We start from the raw sequence: 24,048 nt of genomic DNA on the forward strand, positions 1-24,048 counted from the left end.
TTTTGGTTCAGTGGATCTGACCGCTCAACGATGTTTATGTCGAGAAGGGGATTTGAACCACCAAACTTGGGATCAGTGGAGAAAGAACTCTACTATTTAGGACTAATAAAAAGGGTAGTACTGACAAAGCTTAGCTCAAGATCCGGAGATGCATCCCTGACAGATTTTTCCAGTAACATTGGTTGAAGGATGGGTCAAATACAGAGAAAGCACAAATTATATATATAAAAAAATGTTATGACCGGTTAATAAGTAAACTTAAGTGGTATTTTATGGGTGAAAGTGACTTAAGAAAGTTGTTTGGACATGGCGTTAGTACACGTGAATAACTCTTGAACCATAATCCCAATAATCCCATACAAAAATGTAATATTGTGCCATCAGAACTCTTGTTATTTTCACCAGAGAACATCTAGCTTCCTTTCTCTCTCTTTCCTCTTTCCCCTATGTGCCCTCCTCTCGCCTCTCCACCTCTCCACCCGTCCGCTCCTCTTGTCCGCTCGTTCTTCTGTCTTTGTTTGGGCGCTATCACAGTCAACACGACCCGCGGGCCGTCTCCCAGGGGTCCCTCGCGCTCCGGCCCATTTTTCGATTCGCCGCGGCTGCCTTTTCCGAGGATCATTAGAAAACCGGGCGATGAGAGCAAACTGGAGCCTCTCTAATGACTCTGGTGAACGGCACTTTTAATTGGTGTCTACAATGGCCGTATTATTTCATTAGAAGTAATTAGTCTGTCAAGCGGGCCGCATCGCCTGCATTTGGGCTCCACGGGGCAGAAATGGGCTCTCCGTGCGCTCGGCCCAAGCTGAGAACGGGACGATGGATGGTTTGGGTCTAATAGGTTGTGTTCACGTGACAACACAACATTTTAGGATTCCTATAGCTGGAAACGGAGGTGAATTTAAATGAATTTGCTGTTTAAAGGGCCCATATTACACTATCCTCTGGTCTATGTTATAATGTTTCCACATCACAGACAGACCTGGAGTTGTGTTTTGTTTCATTCACACAAGTTTAACACGCAGACTCTACGTATTTAGGCTGAGTTCTTCTCTCAAACTGAAAATACTCTGTTCCACCTTGTGATGTCATGTCGTAACACAGGAAGTACTTCACTGTGTTTTTAACCTCCATACATCTTCACTGGAATCATTTTGTTAATTTCAGTCCTGCAATTGCCAGTCTCTACTGAACAAAAGGTAAAAGGTAGCTGTTTACTTGAAAACTACGACTTCATGACATCACAAGGTGGAACAGAGCATTTTGAGCTTTGGAGATATAGACAGACTAATAATACAGGGTTACTCAAACTTGCAAAAATGAAACAAAACACAACTCCAGGTGTGTTTTTGAGGAAATAGCAGCATTATAACATGGCAATGAGTCAATGTTGTTTAATACAGGACCTTTAAAGTGCGAGTGATTTTCATGTTTTTGTAATTATTACCCGATTTGATGTGATAGTGTCTGTGGTTAATATTTATCATAGTTTTATATCAGTTAAGGTGTCCATAAATATACAAAAATATGATACAAAACTGTACACAGCAACTTGGCAAACCTGATGTAATGAGTTTCATTTCATTAGCGGGATTCACTCTGATTGTGTTGTGCTAGCGCTCTGAAGGGGAGTGACTTAGCATGAGGAGCAAAGGGAGGGGAGACTCATTGTTTTCAGTGTTTTTGGTGAATATATCATTCTCAAAAGAATAAAAGGTAATATATTGATCTAAATATTTTACGTGTTGGCAGTTAATATTCCATAGAAGTAAAAAAAAAAAACCCTCTTTAACACACAAAAAAATGCAGGAAGACATTTTTCAGACAGTTTAAACCTTCATTTAACATCTATTTTTATTAATATAATCAAAACTAGTGTCATTTAGTTTTGATCCTTGTTAACTTGACACTTACATACACTCAAAATATATACAAATGTCTTAATATATCAATGCTATGAAGTTGTATTGTGGTAAACCCTAAATTCTGCATAGGCCAGTACAACCAAAACCATCCATCACAGGATACCAGACGCCACAGTACACCTCACATCATCTCACAGTTATATAACAGTCCACTTCATTGTTGTGGGGAAAACATGCACGTGGCTAAATGACCTCTGTGTAATGAGCAGCCATCAGAGAGAGCTGAGTGTGCTGGCTTTAAGTGCGCCCCTATTTAAAATGCACTTTGCCTGTGCCGTATCTGCTGCGGGTAATAAAGAAACTCGCACCCCGTCCAAAACTGCACTTTGTACCGCGTAAACTAATGTGCTGAGTGAGGCTCTAACGGGGAGGAGGGGCTAGCAGAGTTTTAAGTGGACGGCAGCTATCAAAAGTGTCCAGCTATGCACAGGCCTCCACTAATAATATAAACACAGCACACTGCAAAAATGCCGATCTTGATTAACTTAAAATGACATTGTGGCCGTCTCGTCAGGTCTCAGAAAGGCTGGGGCTGGTTAGTACTTGGATGGGAGACTTCTGGGTTGTTGTGTCCTTCGGCAAGACACTTCACCTACATTGCTTAGTGTGAAAGTGGTGTGTTCATGAGTGCTTTTGGGGACCGGAGAGGCCGATGGCGGAGATTGGTAGTTTAGTTTCTATCACTTTGTGTCAGGACGACTGTTGCTAAAATAGTAACTTATCACCTCTGAGTGTGAAGTAAATGAATAAAAATATATCATTAATTCTGAATGATATATTAACCACTTATTTTTAGCTACTACAAACACTGGCCCAAGTATCCAATATTTATTTATTTATTTTTATTTTTATTTTTTTTTATTATTTATTTATTATTATTTTTTATTTCTTTACTTATTATTTAATTATTATTATTATTATTATTATTATTATTATTATTATTATTATTATTATTATTATTATTATTTCATTTTTTTTTTTTTTTTTTTAAGTATTAAAAATTAACCTTTCTTCAGATAATCGTTTTCAAATAAGCAGTGGGCGAGCAGTGACTTCTTCTTTTGCACTACTTCACTTTTTCTATATCAGGCCCAGCGTTCCCAAAATGGACAATCGCACATATTAGCCTCTCTGCATGACTCCCCCTCTGTACCTCACACTCCTCCCCTCTCCCTCTTCTCCATCCATCCCTCCCTCCCGCCCCTCTTCTCTCCTCCTCTCCCTCGCTGCCCAGATGCACAGATGCTAATTGTTTTAACCGTGCGTAATGGGTTGGTGGCACCGATTAATTACTTTGTGAGGAAGTCATGAGGGAGGATTTGCACTGGGCACACGGGACCACCTCCTCAGTGATCAGTCCTCGGTGCAGCGCCACTGCGTACTGCGGATCTATCAAGAAAGTTTACATTGAAATGATTAGAGGACCTGTATTTCTTCTAGTTCTGGAAAACGTCTTTTAATCTATTCTAAAAGCAGCAATTTGTGAATGAATGAATAAATGAAACAGCCTGTTGTTAGATGAGAACCATGTGTCAAAAACTTCCTGTGGCTACTTTATTAAGTTTTTATTGGACTATTTCCTGTTTCTTTGCGCAAAAAGGACGCAAAAGAAAAATGCTATTGCTTTGTTCCGCAGTATGGCATTATTAAACTTGTCTAAGCAATAAAAAAAACAGGAAAAAAAGTAAAAATGGGGTCCCACCGGAGGAGCTGGAGGACGTGTCTGGGGTGAGGGAAGTCTGGAAGTCTCTGCTTAGACTGCTGTCCCCATGACCCAGCCCCGGATAAGCAGAAGAAAATGGGTGGATGGATGGGAAAAAATTAAAAAAATGAATAAAGCAAACTGATAAATATATGTATTTTTTGTGTGTTGGATAAATAATATTGCCTGTATTTTTTAGAATGCATTGTTGGATGAGGAAGCACCTGTTCAAGCAGTTTTATCCAATCACAGACGACGTTGGATGAGAACCATGTGGGGACAACTATATGTGACTATCCCACATCACAGATCCAACCTGGTTTCATGGTGTTTTATTTCTACCGCTACTTTTAAAATATATACTGAAATAAATGTAGTTTAAAGCTGCAATGCCTGTCTGTCACCTGCTTGTCTCCTTACAGATGCTATTGCTTAGCCTATAATGTTCCACAATATGGCATTAATGAGCTTATCTTAGCAAAAAGCACTTGTAGTGAAAATAAAATAAGTTGCTAAATATCTGTGTTTTGGTGCTATATTGTGGACCATTCCAGGCAAAAGCTGTAACATCTCCATAGCGACAGCCCAACAGAGTACCCTCCGTTGAAAAAGTTACACAGCGGACCTTTACACAGCTTAGAAGAAAACAATAAATCAAATGTATGTAAGTCATTTGAACACATTTATAGATATCCTTTCTTTTGCAATGTATCGAACCTCCCTCTTCCTCCTCCTCCTACTCCTCCCTCCACACACTCAATGAAACCGCAGCATCAGCAGCTCACATAAACAATGGCTTCATTGCAGGGAGGGGAGGGGCTCTCTAGGGGGCGCTGACGTCACTCCATACATCTATACGCCGCATGCAGAGGCCCAAAGCCGAGACAGAGAGAGAGGAGAGTTTCATTCATCAGGTTTAATCAAAATGTGTTTTACTTTCTGATGAATCATGGGACATATTTCTTTATTTGGCTTATGTTAGTTTTGTTGGATTGCTGCGTTAAATGGCTGGGTTTCAGATGGCGTCACATGTAGGTCTCAAAGATGGTGGCAGGCTAAAATTTCAGTGTTTTCATTCACTTGTACTGTGGTTGGATAAAAGGAATAGCATATTAAATGTTCTGTACCCAATTTTTCCTCCATGTATTTGAGCGAAAAGAGTCTTACACTTGTACAGTATTGTATAAGCAGCTCTTGAGGTAAAAATAAGTTTGTTGTATGCTGTCTGTGTCTAATTAAAACGCATTTTATTGTCGGATAAACTTGCTGCTGATCAAGTTTTGATTGAAAGCAAAAGTAAAATAGCTTTATAGAGTTGAAAATGATTAACGTAGATATCAGGAAATAACTGTAAATGTAACTGGTCGCATTTTTATATACTTTTCCACTCACACGCACATTCATACACCAGGGTACGCAGACACTGGGAGCAAGGAGGGTTAAGTGTCTTGCTCAAGGACCCGATGTTGCCCATTGATGTTTACGTCAAGAGCAGGATTCAAACTGCCAACCTTCGGATCAGTGTAGAATTTATTTATTTTTATTATTGTAAATCTATTAAAAAAAGGTTAGATTTTTAGATTTGATTTTTAAATTTCCAAATATTTCATAAAACACCATTGCTAAAATACATTTTAACTAATAATAGCAATATATAAATGCATAAATAAATACATAAAAATCATAGTGAAGATAAAAATAAAATAAATAAATAATAAAATACTGTGTACAGGTAATTTTTGGAATTTGAAAAAAAAAAGTATTAACAAGCCCTACATTTATTTATTTATTTATTTAATTACTTATTTATTTATTTATTGCACTATTATAATTATATAAAATTCCTGACTACATCTTTGCATCCCTTCCCGTTTTCCTCTCCTCTCTCTTTCGCTCCCTCTCTCTCCCCCTGTAGTAGCAGCATTAGCAGCATCGGCCCCAGGAGCGGCGCGACCTCCGACCTCCGCTGCACCGCTTCACGCTGGTCTGTCCGCTCTCCTTTTCTCTGCCGCCTCTGTGTCAAAGCGCCCCCCGCAGGCGCTCCTCCGTCCCCGTGCCTTCGCTCTTGTCATCGCTCCTTTTCACTGCCACCCGGAGTAATTACAAGACGCCGGGAGATATCGGCGCTAATCAAAAACGGACGCACTGCTTTGGCGTGCCCACAAGAGGGACCCGGAGAGGGCGGAAAACCCTGTTAATCGTAATTTAATTTGTCCAGAATCCTCCAAATCCGCAGAGAACGAGAGAGAGATGCTGTGGTTTTTAACTGGAATTTATGTCAGGAGCTCAGAAGAAGAGAGCAGCCAATCAGACGACACGTGTTTGGGATTAGGATTTTTGTAATGGTTAATCTCTGAAATTAATTATGAAATGGGACATGAAATATAGGTTGTCAGATTACCACATGTTAGCCAATTACGTTTTATATACTTGCGTTATGTGCCAGAGTAATGGGAAATGTAAATGACATACTTTATACAGTGCATTTGGGCCTAAAAAATACGAGTGGTGTACCCCTCGCTGTAGACCAAAATACTGGTCACATAAGAAGCAGGGTCACCTCTCCTGATGCAGTATAAATAAGGCTAAAAACAGTAGCTGCTCGTGCCAGATATCTTGCACTGAAGGCGATTTGAACACTGAAATTCCATTGTCAGAAACATAGAACAAAACTTTCTCTAGAGGATACTCTGACGTTTTCCATGACTTGTTAATATTTTATTTATTTATGTATTAATGTATTATTATTATTATTATTACTATTATTATTATTATTATTATTATTATTATTATTATTATTATTATTATTATTATTATTATTATTATTATTAATGTATTTATTCATTTATTTGGGATTATCAGAAACTATTTAACTATTTCTTATAGTGGTGGAAGCAGTACCCAATTTTGTTACCAGAGCAAAAAAGTAGTAAAAGTAAAAGTATCACATGAAAAAAAATTACTCAAGTTATTAAAGTACCTGTTTAAAAATGTACTTAGAGAGCAAAAAGTAAAAGTGTTTCATACAGGTTTTGAGATCTAATGAAGCTTCAAATGGATAGATTTTGATACAGATTTGTGCTGAATTTTGTTTAACAGGAACAACTGAATCAATTGATTTTTTTCTAGCTGTTTTTATTTGTATATGTTTGTTTGATCAAACTATGAACATGTTATAAATAAACCCTCAGCCTTTTCAGTGGGTTTCAAACAATAATAAAAAATAGAAAGTACAGATACCTGCTCTCAAATATAGTGAAGTAAAAGTAAAGTATCCACTGTAAAATCCACTTTACAGCTTTAACTTCGCTGCGTTCCACCACTGGAGGCAACAATACAACAAAGTTAATGAACTGTTCTGGCATATTTATTTGATTAATCGGCACCGTACTGACCCTGAAGTAAACAAATAAGCAAAACTGTAATAATCTGGGCCCTGGACTCTGCCCCGGTGTCACATTTCCAGCCGTGTCACTCTCAGGACCCCCGAAAAGCCCCTCCCCTGCTCTGTATCCGATCACAGCAGTAATTAGCTCCGAGGGTCCTCTGTGGTCGTCTAATGAGATCTTCAGTCAGAGCCTCGTTATGGGCTCGTCTTCACCTCCTGACCCAGAGATGAGCCAACAGAGGCAGGGTAACAGGATGAGGGGGCAAAGGGGGCAATGGGGCCAAGGAACGGAGGGGGCATCAAGGAGGAGTGGTGCAATAACTGTGTAATCTTGACAACGTGGGCTTGTTTTGTAAATTAACTTTTGTGAATGAAAACTTCCTTCTTTCAGTTATTAACTTATATTTTATATTTTTCTTTAAACATTAACAGAATTTCAAGGACAGATGAGCAACTTCAATGCATAAAAATGAAGATTAAAGCAGCTGTATCTGTTTTTAACTAGCACAGATACATTATAAAAGAAGCTATAGGGTGAAAATATCTAATTAAGTGTTTTATTATCAGAGAACCAGGAAATGTGCTGTTAGGATGCTAATGTTTGTTATCATTACCGTGACAGCAAAATTCCAGTCTGGTCCCTGAAAGTAGTCAAAAATACTATAAACTTAACGTGGTGAATACCTCAGAATGCATAAGCCAAATGAAAAGTACTTTTGGGGTTATGTTTTTCACATTTTTAAGCTGTGAAAATCAGGTACATCACCTTTAAAATTATGTATGTTCAGAATAAGTCTGCTGTTAATTTATGGGCTTAAAAATAATGCAGGGAATGTCTACCTTTGACGCCACAATCCTGGGAAATTATAGTGTGTTTTTGAAAGGTTAAAGGGAATAAACTTAGTACACAGAATGAATCACACAAACACGAGCAGCTTCAGATATGTTTTGAACAAGGGAACAATGTTATAGTATGGATAAAGTGGGACTAAATACGTTAAACTCCGCCCACAAACACTTCAAAATGCATTGGCCAGGCAGAACACTTAGACATAAATGTTTTTGAATACGAAACTCCGAATCTACCTAGTTTGCAGTAACGTTGCCAAAAATGACTAGGAAGAGTTGATAATGCCATTAAAACACCACCTACACAGTTTAACTTTAATGTGGCACTTTAAAGAAGACCTATTGTGCTTGTGTCTGCTTTAGTTATAAACCATAACACTTGTGGATCATTATATTATAAGTTGCATATTTTAAATTGCAATATTCATCTAAAATGACTTATTAAAAAAGCAAATCTGCTGACTTTCGCGTTAGAAAACCGCGCTGCCCAATGGGAGCTGACATCGCTGTAAACGTCATCACAACAGAATCGGCCCCTCCTACGGATACCTGCAGATTGCACTAGTGAGCAGACGATTTTTTTTTTTTCAGTTGTACCAAAATGACAATACGACGCTACTGAATCCTACGTATATCACTGATTAAGAAAATTTAATAGGAAAACAAAGTAAGTACCGATCTGTAAAATGGCGTCTTGAAAATAAGCGGCTAAAGATTACTCAAACATGCACGAATCACTCTGAATACAACTTCAAGTGTAAGGGTAAATGAGAAAGGTAAACAGCTATAACGTGATTAAAAGCTCTGAGAAGTCTATTTTGCATAATAGGTCTGCTTTAAGTGTTGTTTTAATCCTATGCTAATCAGTGCTTATCCGAGTTATACCTTACACTTGACAGGGAGCCTCTGAGCTGCTCTAATGACCCGGCCCTCTCACTTAAACCCCCTGTAGTACTGTCCCTTAGCCCGTCGCCTGCTCTTATGATGGGGTAACTCGTGAGTATTATCCTCTCCATCAGAAGAGCCCTGACCTCCGGCTGCACACAAACACATGAATCATGAATGACCAGAATATCGGCACACGGGGAGAGACGCTCTCAGCTCTCCCGGCCGCGTCCAATTACCACCTCAATGAGTACGGCACAAAAGCCCCCGCTGAATACGGCTGCAGTCAATAACAATAATACAATAACGGCAGACACGTTTACTCACATGTACGAGTCCCTTCTAATGTCCGGAGTTATGAAGTAAGCATGTTTAAAGGCGCAATGTGGAACTTTACGGGCGGAAGGTTCTGATTCGCTTACCACAATATGTCTTTAAAGTTATCTCCATTATTGCATTCATTTTGTTACGTTTACTCACATGTGCATGAAGTTATGAAGGAAGCACATTTAAAGGCGCATTATGGAGCTTTACTAAGTGGACGTTAGTGAATTGCTTTGCCTGAAATGTTCCGCAATATGACTTTAAACTTATCTCTATATATATATATTTATTTTGTTACACGTTTACTCACATGTATAAGTCACTTTTACTGTCTGAAGTTATGAAGTAAGTATATTTAAAGCACTATGTAACTTTTTCGGGTCTGTTTCCATAGAGATGTTATTGCTTTATATGGAATGTTCCGCAATACGACCTTAAACTTATCTATATGTATTTAATTTGTTACATGTTTACTCACATGTACAAGTCACTTTTGACAAAAATGTTATGCCTGAAGTTATGAAGTATGTATGTTTAAAGCTCTATGTAACTTTTCCAAGTCTGTTTCCATGGAGATGTTACTGCTTTATCTGGACTGTTCCACTGTATGGTATTAAACATGTGTATCTCACATTTTTATTACACCTGGTGTTACGACACAAAACATCTAAAAAGCTTGAAAACAATGCATTTTTACTGTAAGTGGAACTGCCTCTCCACAGATCTGACCTGTTAGTTGGCCCTAATGATGGATGTATGGAAGTTTAATAGTATTTTAAATGGACAAACACACACACACACACACACACACACACACACACACACACACACACACAAAAACAAATAATACATGGAGTGCTCTACTGTGTTTTTAAACTCCATACACCAAGATTAGAAACATTTGGATAATTTCAGTCCTGGAATTTCACATCTCGACTACACAAAAGGTAAAAGGTAAATGTTAATTACTGAAATTACTACTTCATGACATCACAAGGTGGAACAGAGCATACTCAAACAAGTGTGAATGAAACAAAAACACACCTTCAGCTGTGTTTTAGATGAGGTAACAACATTCAAACACAGCTAAAACCTCACAAGAGTCAGTTTTGCGTAATATAAGACCTTTAAGTTTGCTGAGGTTACAGTAGTGGATCCAAACGCCTTGTCTCAATATGTGTCACTGTAATCTTTCCTTTGTACGCCAATAACACTAGAATCACAGAAAGTTCTCAAAGACACATTTGATCTAGACCGGGCGTTCCACTCTGACTTCCTGTGTCTTTAAAAGCCCCGTTCCCTTCTGAGCACTGTTCTTTTTTATTTCCCATCATCAGAGGATTTTAGAGCTACTTCCTGTTGCTGTTGTGTTTCAAAGAAAGCGTTAGATAATGGTGCAAACGCCCGGGTTTTTCTGGCGTCTCGCGGCTCTAAATAATAAATCCTGTCTGGGCACGGACAACAGGAACTTTGCACTTTCGGTCTCCCCCAGGACCAACTTTGAACTTTTGAACAAAGAAACGGTATTAAGCAGAACTGAGCCTTCGATCATGTTCAGAGTTGTTCCTTCATCAAATGCACCGGTCTATAATAGAATTGTGCTGAGTTTAATTTATATTTAAGATTTTAACTCCTCACGTGGTTAAAATTTGCGTTATGTAACTTTTGGGGTTGAAAGTCACTACCTGCTTGTCTCCATGGCGATGTTACATTGTTTATCACACGGTTAGCGGGCTAGCAGTTGTTAGCGAGACCAACCCTTCAACTTTTTGAATCATGCAAAGTTAAAAAGTTACGAATTTGTGACGACAGCTGCTAATAGTTTTAACTTTAAATAGTTTTAACTTTAAATAAACAACCTCCGCCAACAACAATATCCCAAATACAGCTGCTAAACAGAGGAGTACCTTGAAAGAAAAGAGTGGGGAGGAGGGGGTGGGGTCACGTCAAACTCCGCCCCTGCAGCCAGTTGTTTTCAATAAAAAACACTTAGCTTTAATAAGAACAGTGCTGCGTGATGTCATGTAGTACTTGAAATCACCAAAATTGGGCCAAAGTTGGGCCAAAATTGGGCCAAAATTGGGCCAAAATTGGGCCAAAATTGGGCCAAAATTCCCATAAACTTCGATGTAAAGAGGAATGGTGTGGCGCAGGCACTCACCCCAAACATTTGCCGCAGGTCGGGGTCCCTGAAGCGAAAGGGGATGTTGGAGACGTGTAACCGTTTGGGCTGCTGCTTCTCCGACGAGTCTGAGTGCTGGAGCTGCAGAGGCTGGGAGCCCTCCGTCTGTGTCACGTCATCTGTCTGTGAGGAGAGAAAACAGGGAACGGGTTAAACGGCTAGACTGGGAAAAATAATGGATAAATTTAATTAGAAGGAAGAAAGTGATTAGACTTGGATGGAAGTTAATGGCAAATATGAGATTTTACATCAGCACATTTGAAAAAGCGGAAATAAGCTAGGGTCATGTGTCTTCAGAACTTTCTACAGAGCAAGCCCATGGATTTCGGAATGGGGAATAGTCGGAAATTGCTGGGTTTCAGATCATCGCAGAGGTGTCAAAGTCAAATGCACAGTAAGCCAAAATAAAAAAAATAAAAATAAAAAAATAAAAAAAACTGAGATAAATTCACAGGCTAAACTCAGTATTTATAGAAAAATTGATACAGGTGTCCAAATTTAATGCACAATTGATGATCTCACGGGCCAGGTATAATTAAACCGTGGGCCAGATTTGGTCCCCGGGCCTGAGTTTGACATATATGATCTATCGGCTGATAATATTTAATAAAGATGGGAGCAGCTGAAAGGAATATTGTCAAGAAGCATATTTTTTGTTGTTTTGTAGTGAATTCTTGGGTCTAATTGCTAAAAGAAATGATCAGGTACAACATCTGAAGAGTTAATTTGCAAAAACAGATAAGTGACATATGAAAAAGTCATTGTAGTTTACTCTTAGTGTAGTAATGTATTTTACAGCTATTAAAATACAAATCCATCCCTTCTTGATAAAATCCACTCTCAAGAAGACTTAAAAAAAAAAAAAAAAAAAAAAGTTTGGCAGTTTTTTAAGATGGAAATATTGTTTTTTGCTATTAAACTCATTTGTTAATTTACATTTTGAATAAAGTAGCCCCTCCCCCTGATCTTGAAGTATGACATCATCACAGTCTAAAATCTGAAAACCACCGATTAAAAGTTTAGACTGGGAAAGACGGGAAAAAATAACAAACGCATTTAATTAGAAAACCGAAAATAAACTGGGTTCAGGTTGGGTTCAAGCACAATGTTCTAACTTTCGCTTGGCTAAATCAACAATTTTGTGAAGCTGTGTGAAGTGACTGCTGCTGTGGTTTTAGGCTCTACAAAAATATATTAAACTTCTACACAACCAGAGTAAGGAAAAAGTAAGGAAAAACTAGCACTGATGCCATGGCGTATTTGAAATTCCTCATAATGTTGACCATACGCGAAAGCTGAAACTCATGAAGATTTCAAAATGGAGGTGAAGGACAGGGCCCTGGTGTATAGTAAATTTAAAAAAATCTATAATTACTTACATGGGCCCCCTTCTAATATACATGAATAGGAAGAGGGTCGAATTCTAGGCCCCCTAAAATCCTGGGGCCCCGGAAAACAGACCCATTTGCTCCCTCCCCGTCGACCCCCCTGCTGACGATTGTGCCAAAAGCTAAAAAGCCACTTAACAGATAGTAAAGTCAATATTATACAGGCTTGAATCATAACAGCAGCATTGAGCTCAAAGGGTTTTATTGGAGAACGAGACGATCCAAACAATTCAACAACGAATCCACCACCAAACGCAATCCTATGTCTTTAGAGTCCTCACCTATAACAGCTTTGAAAGAGGCACTTCATTTCATTTGGTTCATTTGAGTAGATTCTGTGGATCAGCAGACAACATTTGGAGCACAAAAGGAGTAAAGTGAAAAAGTGAGAGCGCTCCTACACTTTTTCCAAAACAAAACAGCTACAGTGTGTTCAGTGACATGCAGAAAAATAGAAATAGTAGTTGTATAAACAGGGAGCAGGCAGATAAACCGGGTTTAAATGTACACACCCAAATTAAAATACTGACAGCATTTAAATGGAAATAAATATGAATAATATATTAATTATTAGAGTAGATAGACACTAGAGGTGGGACGACACATAAGATTTGGTCCATGAGAAAAAGACAGGACAAGATTTTAAAGGTTAAATTGTTTGGTTCAGTTCAACAGTTTTGGCCTCACTATTTTTATTTATTTTATTTAATATTTTTTAGTGTAACTGTAGCACTCCTTTTGGCAACTTCAGATTCTCAAGAGGTGTAACCGGCCAGCACTTAACCCTTATAGACGCTGTAAAACAATCTCTCCACTACTATTTATTTTCAGTATTTTAAACTCCTGAGACTCGAGCTCTTACATGACAGGCTTTATTAATTTCTCTTCGTTATTTGGGCTGTTTGGGACCTGATGAGTGTAAATACAAAGAATTATATTTTTACATTATATGGTTTCTGAGAAAAATGATGTAAATCGAATGTCATTATATGTGGACATTTTAATCATTTCGATAAAACATTTAGATAATGATTTGCAAAAACTATTTATTAAGACCCTGAACACAGCACCATTTGTCCTGAATCTAAAAACATAAATGAGAAACAACAATTGTGCCTCTTGGAACAATGTGTCTCGTGTGAAGAGCTGCTGACAGGAGCAGGACATGTGCCTTTACCAAAAAAAAAATTATTATAAACATTCTAAACTGTTAAAAAAAATTCTAAATTGAATATATTTGCATTGTTACTGTTCTAAAAATTTGATTTGTGGCCTAGACAACCCAAAAAGTGTTATCCACATATGAGGATAACACTTTTTGGTCTCAGGAGGTCAATAGCACAGTGACTAAGTGGTAAACAATCTTGCCTTGCAGCCAGAAGGTCCTAGAACTGATCACCAGATTCAGACATGTTTGCGTCATCCTGAATTATCAGTCTGTCTACATCTCCAAAGCTCAAAATGCTCTGTTCCACCTTGTGATGTCATGTAGTGGTAGTTTTCAAGTTCACAGGTTCCTTTTATGTTTTGTTCAGTGGAGACTGGCAATCCCAGGGCTGAAATTATCCAAATGATTCTAATGAAGGAAGATTCTAATGAAGTTTAAAAACACAGTGGAGCACTTCCTGTATTACCCCATGACATCACAAAGTGGAGCAGAGTGTTTTCTGTTTGAGAGAAGAACTCAGCCTAAATATGCAGAGTTTGTGTGTTAAACATGCGTTACTGATGAGGAAACAACAGTATAACATAGATATGAAAATAGTGTAATCTGGGCTCTTTAAAGATACACTGTGTAACTTCCCTGGTGCTGCTGCCTTCCGAAAATGTCGAATTTGACAACTTTAATCCAGTGTAGTTCTTCTTTTAGCTGTGAACGACTGAACCCAGAACTGTACAGAGACCCACAGCATCAGCTAAAATATCCAATCCACTCAAATGTGAAGTGTGAATGGTATAAATAATAAAAGTGTGTCATTTTTCACTCAGGCCTGAAAGCCGTCCACAAACAGACTGTGACTTATGGCCCCAAGCTGAGCGGGTGCATTACAGAGCCACTTATTCATCTGACGCACTTAGCTCCATACCAGAGCGCAGGCTACCGACGCTGCACTGCAAAACAATATTAGCTTAGCCGCAGTTTGAGGTTTGATTTATGTAGAGACAAACATATTACTGATTTTGTCCTTCTTTCGGTTAAAGGGCCCAACTGCACTTCTTGAGCTTTGTTAAAATGTTGTTTTCTAATCACAAGTAGACCTGGAGTTGTGTTTTTTGTTCCATTCACACATGTTTAACACACAGACCCTGCATATTTAGGCTGAGTTCTTCTCTCAAACTGAAAACACCCTGTTCCACCTTGTGATGTCATCATGTGGTAATACAGGAAGTGCTCCACTGTGTTTTTAAACTCCATACACCTTCAATAGAATCATTTATGTACTTTCAGCTTTGGAGCTGCCACACTCTACTGAACAAAAGGTAAAATGTAGCTGTTAATTTGAAAACTACCCCTTCATGACATCACAAGGTGGAACAGAGTATATGGAGCTTTGGAGATGTAGACAGACAAATAATAAAGGGTTACTCAAGCATATTCAAAAGTAAATAGTCTTAATCTTACAACATTTTATATGTCGTACCAGGATATTGACTGAACCGATATTTGGAAGCAACACATTTTAGTGCAATAAAAACACCAATAATTAAATCAGTTGGGCTTTAGTTTTGACTAGATTAGGTGATTTCGCTTATGACAACTATGATTTATGGCGTTTTCGACTTTGGTTCCAAGATAATTTAGCTTAAAACTACGCCAATGTGGTTGTGGCAATTTTTTTTTTTTTTTATCCCTTTGACAAAAAAAGTTAGCTTGGTATAAAAAGTAATGAATTGAAGCCAGTCATTGTGTTTAAACTGCACTCAGAACTACTCAAATCATAATTCACATTCTAAATCCAAGTGATTGTAACTCATGATCTTGAGTTTTGCAGTGTAAGCCGCCTCTCAGCGCAGACATCATTATGCGGCCGCGAGCTGACGTTTTCTGTACAAATGATCCGGACGGGAGACACTGATGGATTCTGGGATTGCGGCGGCCATGATGGATCTGCGGACAGGACGGAGCTTGTCTGCTCAACGGACTCGCGTCAGTGTCATGTGTTTCTGTGGATACTCTTTGGTCATCGGCTCAATCAAACGTCAATGTGCAGTGCGGGGGGTATCTGTCAAACTATAGGCTTGGTATCGTGTCAGCAAGATTGTGGAGAGATTTTTTTGACTTTGGTTCAATAGTCAAGTCAGTTTCAGTTTATTTTTTGTATAGCCGCAAATCAAAACAGGAGTCGCCTCTCGGGGCTCTACAAAAATGGTTTAAAGAAGGGGTTATTATTATTTATTAAAACGTTTTGAAGCCTTCTACCATGTCATTTATAACAGATAACATGCTTTAAGAGGTTTTAGATGTCATCCATGCATGTTTCAGTAATTTAGTGATCTCTCCCGGACTTTATTCAACCCTCCTTATCGTTAGCTTTAAGCCTACATCACCCATTTTCCATAAATATACAAAAACATGATACAAAACAACACACTACAACTTCACAAACCCGATGCAGTAGTTATTAGTGACATGCACGCTGATTGTTTGTAATACTGCTCTGAAGGGGGAGTGACTTAGTGTGGGGAGCAAAGGGAGGGGGAACTCAAAGCATCAAAAACAAAACTGAAATGTATGTATATAGCATTTTGACACAGACTTCATCATTTAAACCAGCGGTGTCAAACACATTTTCACCGAGGTCCATATCAGCAAAATGGTTGCGATCAAAGGGCCAGATGTAAAATAAATGTAACTACTTTTTTAACTTTTTAATGAACTGTTTCTGTATTTATTACTTATTCAACTTACAAATACTGCATATACATTTGCATAGATGTAAAAAATATAGCTGTGTTCCAGTGTTTCTTGTCATAAAATAACATGTTAAGACCATCAAACCTTTTAATTTATTCTGTCGAGGGCCACATAAAATGACGCTGAGGGCCACATTTGGCCTGCGGGCCTTGAGTTTGACACATGTGATTTAAACAGTATTATATTATCAGATTTTACTGGTCCGATAAGCAGGATGTGGATGTTAGCTTACTAGTAGTTTTACTGTCAGGCTAACTTTCCCTCTGAGAGTTGTGAAAAGGGCTTATAAACAAAACTACAGTGAATAATTAGGACGTTCTGAATGCATAAGGTAAGTGAGGAAGAACTTTGGGTCACTGCGAACCAATTGAAATGAACTAGTTTTGTTTTTCACATTTTTAAAACAGTAAAAATCTGGTACACAGCACCTTTAAATTTAAGAAGTACCTGATTAAGCTGCCAGTATTTTTAGCACACTTTGAACATTGTTAAGAGCCTCAGTAATGAACTGTTGCCTTTCACGTTTCCTCTTGATAAAAAAGGGGGAAAAATGCAATTACTTGATAGACCACTAGAGGCCCCTCTTCAGGAACATCTTGTCTCAATGTTTTGGTCTCGGTGGAATTTGGAGTGATTAAAACCAGGCAGAATGAACTAGGACTGACTGAAAGGAGGAGAGGGGAAAAGAAGAAGAGAGGACGGGGAGAGGAGAGGGAGAAGGGAGGAGAGAGCGTGAGGAGAAGAGGAAGAGGAGAGGGGAAAGGAGCGGAGAGGGAGGAAGGAGATGAGAGGGGGGAAGAGAGGGCTGGGGAGAAGCAGAGGGATGAGAGGAGAAGGGGAGAAGAGAGTGAGGAGAGGCAGAGGAGAAGAGGAGAGGAAGAGAAGAGGATAGTAGAGGAGGAGAGAGGAGAGTGGGGGGAGGGCGAAAGAGGAGTGGAAGAGAGGAAGAAGAGAGGTAGAGAAGAGGTGAGAATGGAGGAGTGGAGAGTGGGGAAGACAAGCAGTGAGGAGAGGAGGAGAGAGAGGAGGTTGGGGGGGGTCAGGGAGGAGAGGAGGAGGAGAGGAAGAGAGGAGAAGAGGAAGTAGAGAGGAGGAGGAGAGGGAGGGAGAGGAGACTGTGACAGAAAAAACCTGTTTGGATGTGATATGTAAACTGCGATTCCCAGAGGTGGTCTGAGCAGACAGAGGGAAGAAAGAGGCAGCTCTCTGGAGTCTGGTTCGACACGGAGAAGCCAAAGCGCTGAACATCTGATTGCAATCTTTACACAGGTTTAAGACGGCCATTTTGAAAAGACCTTGGAGTGAAATCAATGTAAAAACAGTCTGAGACAACAGCTTGTACATATTATCAGGCTGCATTCACGCTTGGTTTGGTCCCAATTGAGTCCTGATGTAGAGTTGGTTTAGTTCTTTTCTAATCTGGGTTTTGTCTTAGTCTAGATCCTGATTTTGTCTCAGTTTAGTCCCAAAAAAGGTGACGTGATGTGAAAAAGTGTGACTGCCAAGAGAGAAACCTGGACCTTAGTCACATCAAATTGGTTGCACAATTTGCATTCTTACAGCTCCAAAAGCTAAAACAACACTGCTAAATTAGGTTTGTGAAGTACAAACTTTTCCATAGACTATATTCCTACAGTCTATTGATACTTTGCAGCTAATGTCATCAACATTCCCTGGGGATGTGAAGCTAACTGTAGGCTCTGCTCTGTCTGAGACTTTGAACAACAAACACCTAAATGGGACAGCTCAATTTTACCACTGAAAATGTGTTGCTTGAATCTATTTTGTATTGTTTTCCTGAGTTTTCACACAATTAAAAAGTTATCAGGCTGCGTTTGCCAATGTGGGCATTGTGTCACCATGGCAACCGTTGAACATTCCACCACAGACAGACATACATGCAGTACACCCCCAGCGTGAACTTACTGCAAAGTATCAATATTGTCGTTTTTTTATGAGGAAACCAGAGCACTACGTGATATACTAGTACTACTGTCAACGCATTTTAATAATACTCTTCATCTCTTTTTCACAATTTGTCCTGCCTAAAGCCATCTACCTCCAAAACACAAAATAACAAGTCAAAATTCAGTGTTCAAATTGTTCTCTTATCTCAAATACCAGGACGTAGTGAGGCACAAATTTGGTCTGCTTTAGCCTTAATTTCTAGTTGAATCTGGTTTGGTCTGGTTTGGTCCTGTCTCCTGCCTCCTCTACTTTGGGCCTGTCCCTCGCTCTGGTCTTACTGATACATTTGGCGGCGTTTAGGAAATGGGCGAGGGATTTATTCATTCTAATTCATCACGGCAGTATCATCACCATCATCATCATCAGGCCGGTAATGATGATCGCCTTTATTATTCTCATTATCATAATCACAATCTCCACGGTAACGGCCCTCATTTATTTGGCTTTTATGGCCCATTCCCACACACTGACATACACTCTTACACTGACAGTTGTTTGATTCAAGGCTCCACTTTGTCACCATCAATACAAAGGGGTCGCGCTTCAAGTACTGCTACTACTGTTGCTACTGCTTCTAATGCTGCTGCTGGTACTACTACTACTAATCCTACTGTTGATAATACTGCCACAACTACTACTGCTTCTGCTGCTACTACCCCTGCTACTGCTAGACTCCAAATCCGTAAAGTGGAGAGTGCGTGATCTCCCTGTGTTCTTGTGGCAGAGTGGTTATTCTGTCTCCCAATGGCAACGTTGGTTAATTTTAAACTGTTTACATAGGTCCAAAGTTATTCCTCACTTTCCTAACCCATTCCTTGCGTCCAAATCATTCACCACGATGAGTTTATAAGTGCGTTTCACAGCTTTCAGAAACCAGGGCTGAGTTCTGTCATCAAGGTAATGCTATCAATAACTAGCAAGCTAACAGTGTGCCAGTATTACTTCCTGGTTCGCAAACAATAAAAATGCTTTATGATTAGACGCAGACAGCAGAATTATTTAGACCCTAAGAACTGTTTTTAGCATATATCTCTCTTTAAATCATAGTTTAAGGGTCCATGTTGCACAGTTTTTGATCTGTTATTTTGTTTCCTCATCAAAAACATACCTGGAATTTTATGTTTAACACACAAACCCTGCATATTTAGGCTGAATCCTTCTCTTAAACAGAAAACACTCTGTTCCAACTTGTGACGTCATATGGTAATACAGAAAGTATTTTTATTAGAATCATTTTGGATAATTCTGCCCTGGAATTGCCAGTGTATTGACTTGAAAGCTCCCACTTCATGACATCACAAGGTGGAACAGACAGACTAATAATAAAGGGTTTCTCAAACATGTGTGAATGAAACAAAACTCAACTCCAGGTATGTTTTTGGTACGGTAATAAGATTGTAACATGGCTTAAACGTCTTCAGGAGTCAGTTTTGCGTAATATAGAACCTCTAACATCATTGTATTTACTATGTGCAGTGACCAACAAGCAAAGCCATTGTGCAGGTGGACAGAGCACAGGTTAAGTGTTACCGGACACTAGATCTGGAGAGAGGCGTGAAAACTGCCCCCTAAGCCGACCGCGGCGAGGCTGGATTTGTGACAGCGAGAGGGGAGAGGAGAGAGGGTCTGCTCCTGTCTGTGTCCCTGTTCGCTGGAGGTTAATAGCCTGATCCGCCATGTTGGACCCCGAGGTGACACAGCGTAGACAGATGCCCGAGCGGAAAGAGGGGGGGAGAGAGTGGGGGTACACGAGCTACGGCAGCCCCCCGGGTCAATCCGTTTCATCGCTCACACACGACACCCGCGACCTTTAGCGTATGTTAGCGGACTAGCGGCTAGCCTCCAAAACCAGTGTCCAGGCTGGCTCTTTATCACTGCGCGGCGGGTTTGCTAACATCCACATTCACTTTGTCCAGGCGGGATGACACTGGGGGCAGGAGCTGAGGGAGGACGGGGGGAGCGGTGGATTGTCTTTCAAATTCAGTCGGATCGTGAGGATGGAACAAAAGGCCTGGCAAAAGTGTGTACAAGTTACTACTACTACTACTACTACTACTACTACTACGTCCTTTAAAAAGCCCAAACCATGTTATAATAGTGCAGAGTCCAAACAGAAAAGTATAGCATAGTGGGATTATAGTAGTAGTAGTATAATAGTAATATAGTTAGAGATTGCTACTACTACTACTACCAATACTACTACAATGACTGCTACTACTACTACTACTACTACTACTACTACTACTACCACTACTACTACTACTACTACTACTACCATTACTACTACTGTTACAACTACTACTGCTACAACTACTGCACCCTAAGACTACATCTGTAACTGCTGTTGTTCTTGTTTTTATAGCGCTCTGGCATTGGGTGTCAAATTTAAAATGCAATACAAATAAAACATTATTATTGTCATTAAGTACTTTTTACTACTGCATAAACCTGAGTTAAACAGATGACATTCTAATATCAAAATGGATTTGCTACACACTCTGGTACAATATAATACATAGATTTACTTGTGTAATGGCAGTGGTGGAATGTAACAAAGTAAAAGTAGTAACGTACTGTATTCAAGTACAAATAACTTTACTTACTTATTAGATTTGAGAGCTGGCATCTGCATGTTTTACTCCACTACATTTTTTAACTGGACTGAAAAGTAAAAGTATTTTTTTTATTATTGTTTGAGACGGAGAGGGTTTATTTTTAACACGTTCATAATTCAAGCAAACAAAAATATACAAATAAAAACAGCCAGAGAAAAACAATCGATTTAATTGTTTCAGATGAACAAAATTCAGCACAATGTCAAAATCAGCATGAAATACTTTTACTTTTGACTCTTTAAGTACATCTTTAAACAGGTACCGGCACTTTAGTACATTTAATTTACATTTAACTTTTTTTATATGATGTTTTTACTTTTACTTGAGTAATTTTTTTAGTATCTGTACTTTCACTTAAAACTGAGTACTTTTTCCACCACTCTATAAAGAAAATGTCATATCAAAATGCAAAAGCCAGTAAAGCAGTACACATTACAGTACAATTTAAACCCCACCTATACATTAGCTTAGCTTCTGTCTGCTTCCTCTCCTCTTCTCTATCCTCCCATCCCAAAACACAGCTCCTGTTTGGGTGACGTCATCGCTCTCCCCGGCCTGTGTTTTGCAAAGCTCCAGATTAACTTTGAGTGGCCTCCCCGACAGCCGCTGACACGGGGGCCAAGTGCGCCAATGCTGTTCCACGCTAACTCAATAACTCCTAGTGTCACCGGCTCCCCATCACAGCACACTATCCCGGGGCTCCTACCTGCCTCTCGCTGCCTGCATCTGTGTTCAAGAAAATAATTACCTCTGTATTACCATAGGAGGCCACCCGACTGGCACTTTACTGTCACGAAAGAGGAGAGGAGGAGAGGAAAGAGAGAGGGAGGGAAGGAGGGAGGAGGGCAAAACATAGATGAGAAAACCGAAGCCAGGGAGATGTCAGCTTGCACAGACTCGGCACTGTCTTGGCTGAGAGAGTCCCTGAGAGAGTGGTATTTACACAGGGGATGCAGAAGTGCCCACCTTAGCACTTTAGCTCATCTCAAACAGAGCTTAATAAGAGAATTAGGAGGTCTCCCGAAACAAGAACAATTAGAGTGAGAGTGAGACAGGGGTGTTCGTAAATTCAAACTGTGCGTGCTTATGGAGTCAGAAAGTCAAATTATTTATTCAGTCATTTAAATAGATTTTATTTAAATAAACTTCTGCACACAACTATAATGTTTTCTATCTCTATACTATTTCTATATAATTTTCTTGCTTTTTTTTAAGGTACAGGATGTAACTTTCGGGAGACGGCAAGTCACCTGCATGACTGAAATAGAAAGTAAAAGCCATACTTATTGCTATGACCAAAGGAATATCATTTTCATGGAAACAAACAGGAGGACGCCTTAAACAGAATGCAAAAAACATGGTTGTATTTTAGTCTGTCTTTTTGCCTAGTTTTAAATGAAATGTGAATAGTGGCTAGTAATTTCTACATAACTACCAGTAAACAGAAATATGTAATCTTTTTTGTCTAAATTGTTGAAGAAAAACATAAAAAGAAAGAAAAAAATCCTGTTATTATATTACTAATATGATGTAAAATTTGCTAGACTGAAAGAGCGCAATTATCTTGGGTAAAAGCACAAATCTCACCTCCATTTTCATTTCTCAGGATATATATATATATGTATTTTCATTTTTGCACATGTAAGCTGAACTTTTTTTCTTTCCAATCAGCAAAGTAAATAAAATAAATAATCCACAAACTTTCCAAAGTGCTCTTAATTATATAACTGCAAATTAGTGTGGGCTTGAGTAACCTGTTTACACTTCTCTCCCTAAACAGTCGAACCCTGTCGACTCTATAACTCTGCCCCTCTTGATTACGACTTCCGCTGCCCTAAAACTGTTAAAACTAAAACTGAACCTCGCTCTCATTTTCAAATCATCCACAAACTGCCAACCTCAGCACTTCCCCAGCGCGCGGTAGCATTACAGCAGCATAAATGAAACCATCGTGTTGGAGCTCCGCCAATAAGCAGCTAGATTACATCCCATTAAGAGAACGGAGAGACTTCCAGAATTATAATGCAAGGTTCCTGTTTGTTTTTCACTTTCCCCAAGAAGGTGTGGATATAAATGACTTCCCCCTCCAGCGCAGCAGAGGGGGCTGTCACTCCCACGTCGCACTAACTCACACACGAGGAACAATGGGGAGTTATTCTGGGACGCGGGGGCGACGCAGAGCTATATATTCACCGGATACTGTCCCGTCAGCACAAACCTCCGTTTAGGAGCCGCTGTACTTCTGATGACATCTGTAATGAGACCTGGACCAGAATCACTGCACTTTTTTGCTATATCTTTAAATTAAATTACATTAAATAAGGTTTAAAATAGTAATTATTGGTCAGTAAAAGCTGTACATCTTCAGTATTGCACTATAAAATTTCAGAATTGTCTTTTAACTTTTTTTTTTTTTTTTTCCCCATTTGTACTGAGATTTAGTTAAGGCCAAATTAACTTGAGTTGAGGATTGAACATCATATAACATTTCTGCTTTTTTTTTTTCTCTATGGAGATGCATTACTTTGCTGGGAATGTTCCACAGTTTGGCATTAAATGTATCTATCTCCATGGAGACAAGCAGGTGGTGGGTTTGTGGTCAGATCTGTGGAGAGTTCGCCCCGCTCACAGTAAGAATGCATGTTTTTCAAGGTGTTTATTAAAGCAATAAAACACCTCTAATTGAATATAAGCATGTTAGGTATGTTTAATGCTGTACTGTGGAACATTTCAGGTAAAATTGCGCGTATTATTTTTGGAAATAGATTCAGGATTTATCAATTAGTTTCATAGGTTATACTAAGGTATTTTAATTTAGTAACTTTTAGTCTTATTTAGTACAAAAAAACCCTTTTATCTCACCCCAAGTTAGCATCGCTGGAAACGCTGTTAAGTTTTATTCCTGA

General features: G+C 39.1%; 1 protein-coding gene across 9 annotated transcripts in view; it reads right to left on the minus strand.

Annotated features, from left to right (window-relative positions):
* rbfox3a (RNA binding fox-1 homolog 3a) overlaps positions 1 to 24,048 on the minus strand; it is a 1,019,729-nt gene that overhangs the window by 79,428 nt on the left and 916,253 nt on the right. For 5 of the 9 annotated variants that reach the window (XM_055223823.1, XM_055223826.1, XM_055223822.1 and 2 more), the window contains one exon: positions 11,235 to 11,378. In XM_055223823.1, coding sequence (XP_055079798.1) covers positions 11,235 to 11,378 — 144 coding nt within the window. The other 4 variants (XM_055223828.1, XM_055223829.1, XM_055223821.1 and 1 more) reach the window with 4 other exon arrangements.

This window comes from Periophthalmus magnuspinnatus, chromosome 8 (genome assembly GCF_009829125.3).
Source record: "Periophthalmus magnuspinnatus isolate fPerMag1 chromosome 8, fPerMag1.2.pri, whole genome shotgun sequence".
Classification (NCBI taxonomy): domain Eukaryota; kingdom Metazoa; phylum Chordata; class Actinopteri; order Gobiiformes; family Gobiidae; genus Periophthalmus; species Periophthalmus magnuspinnatus.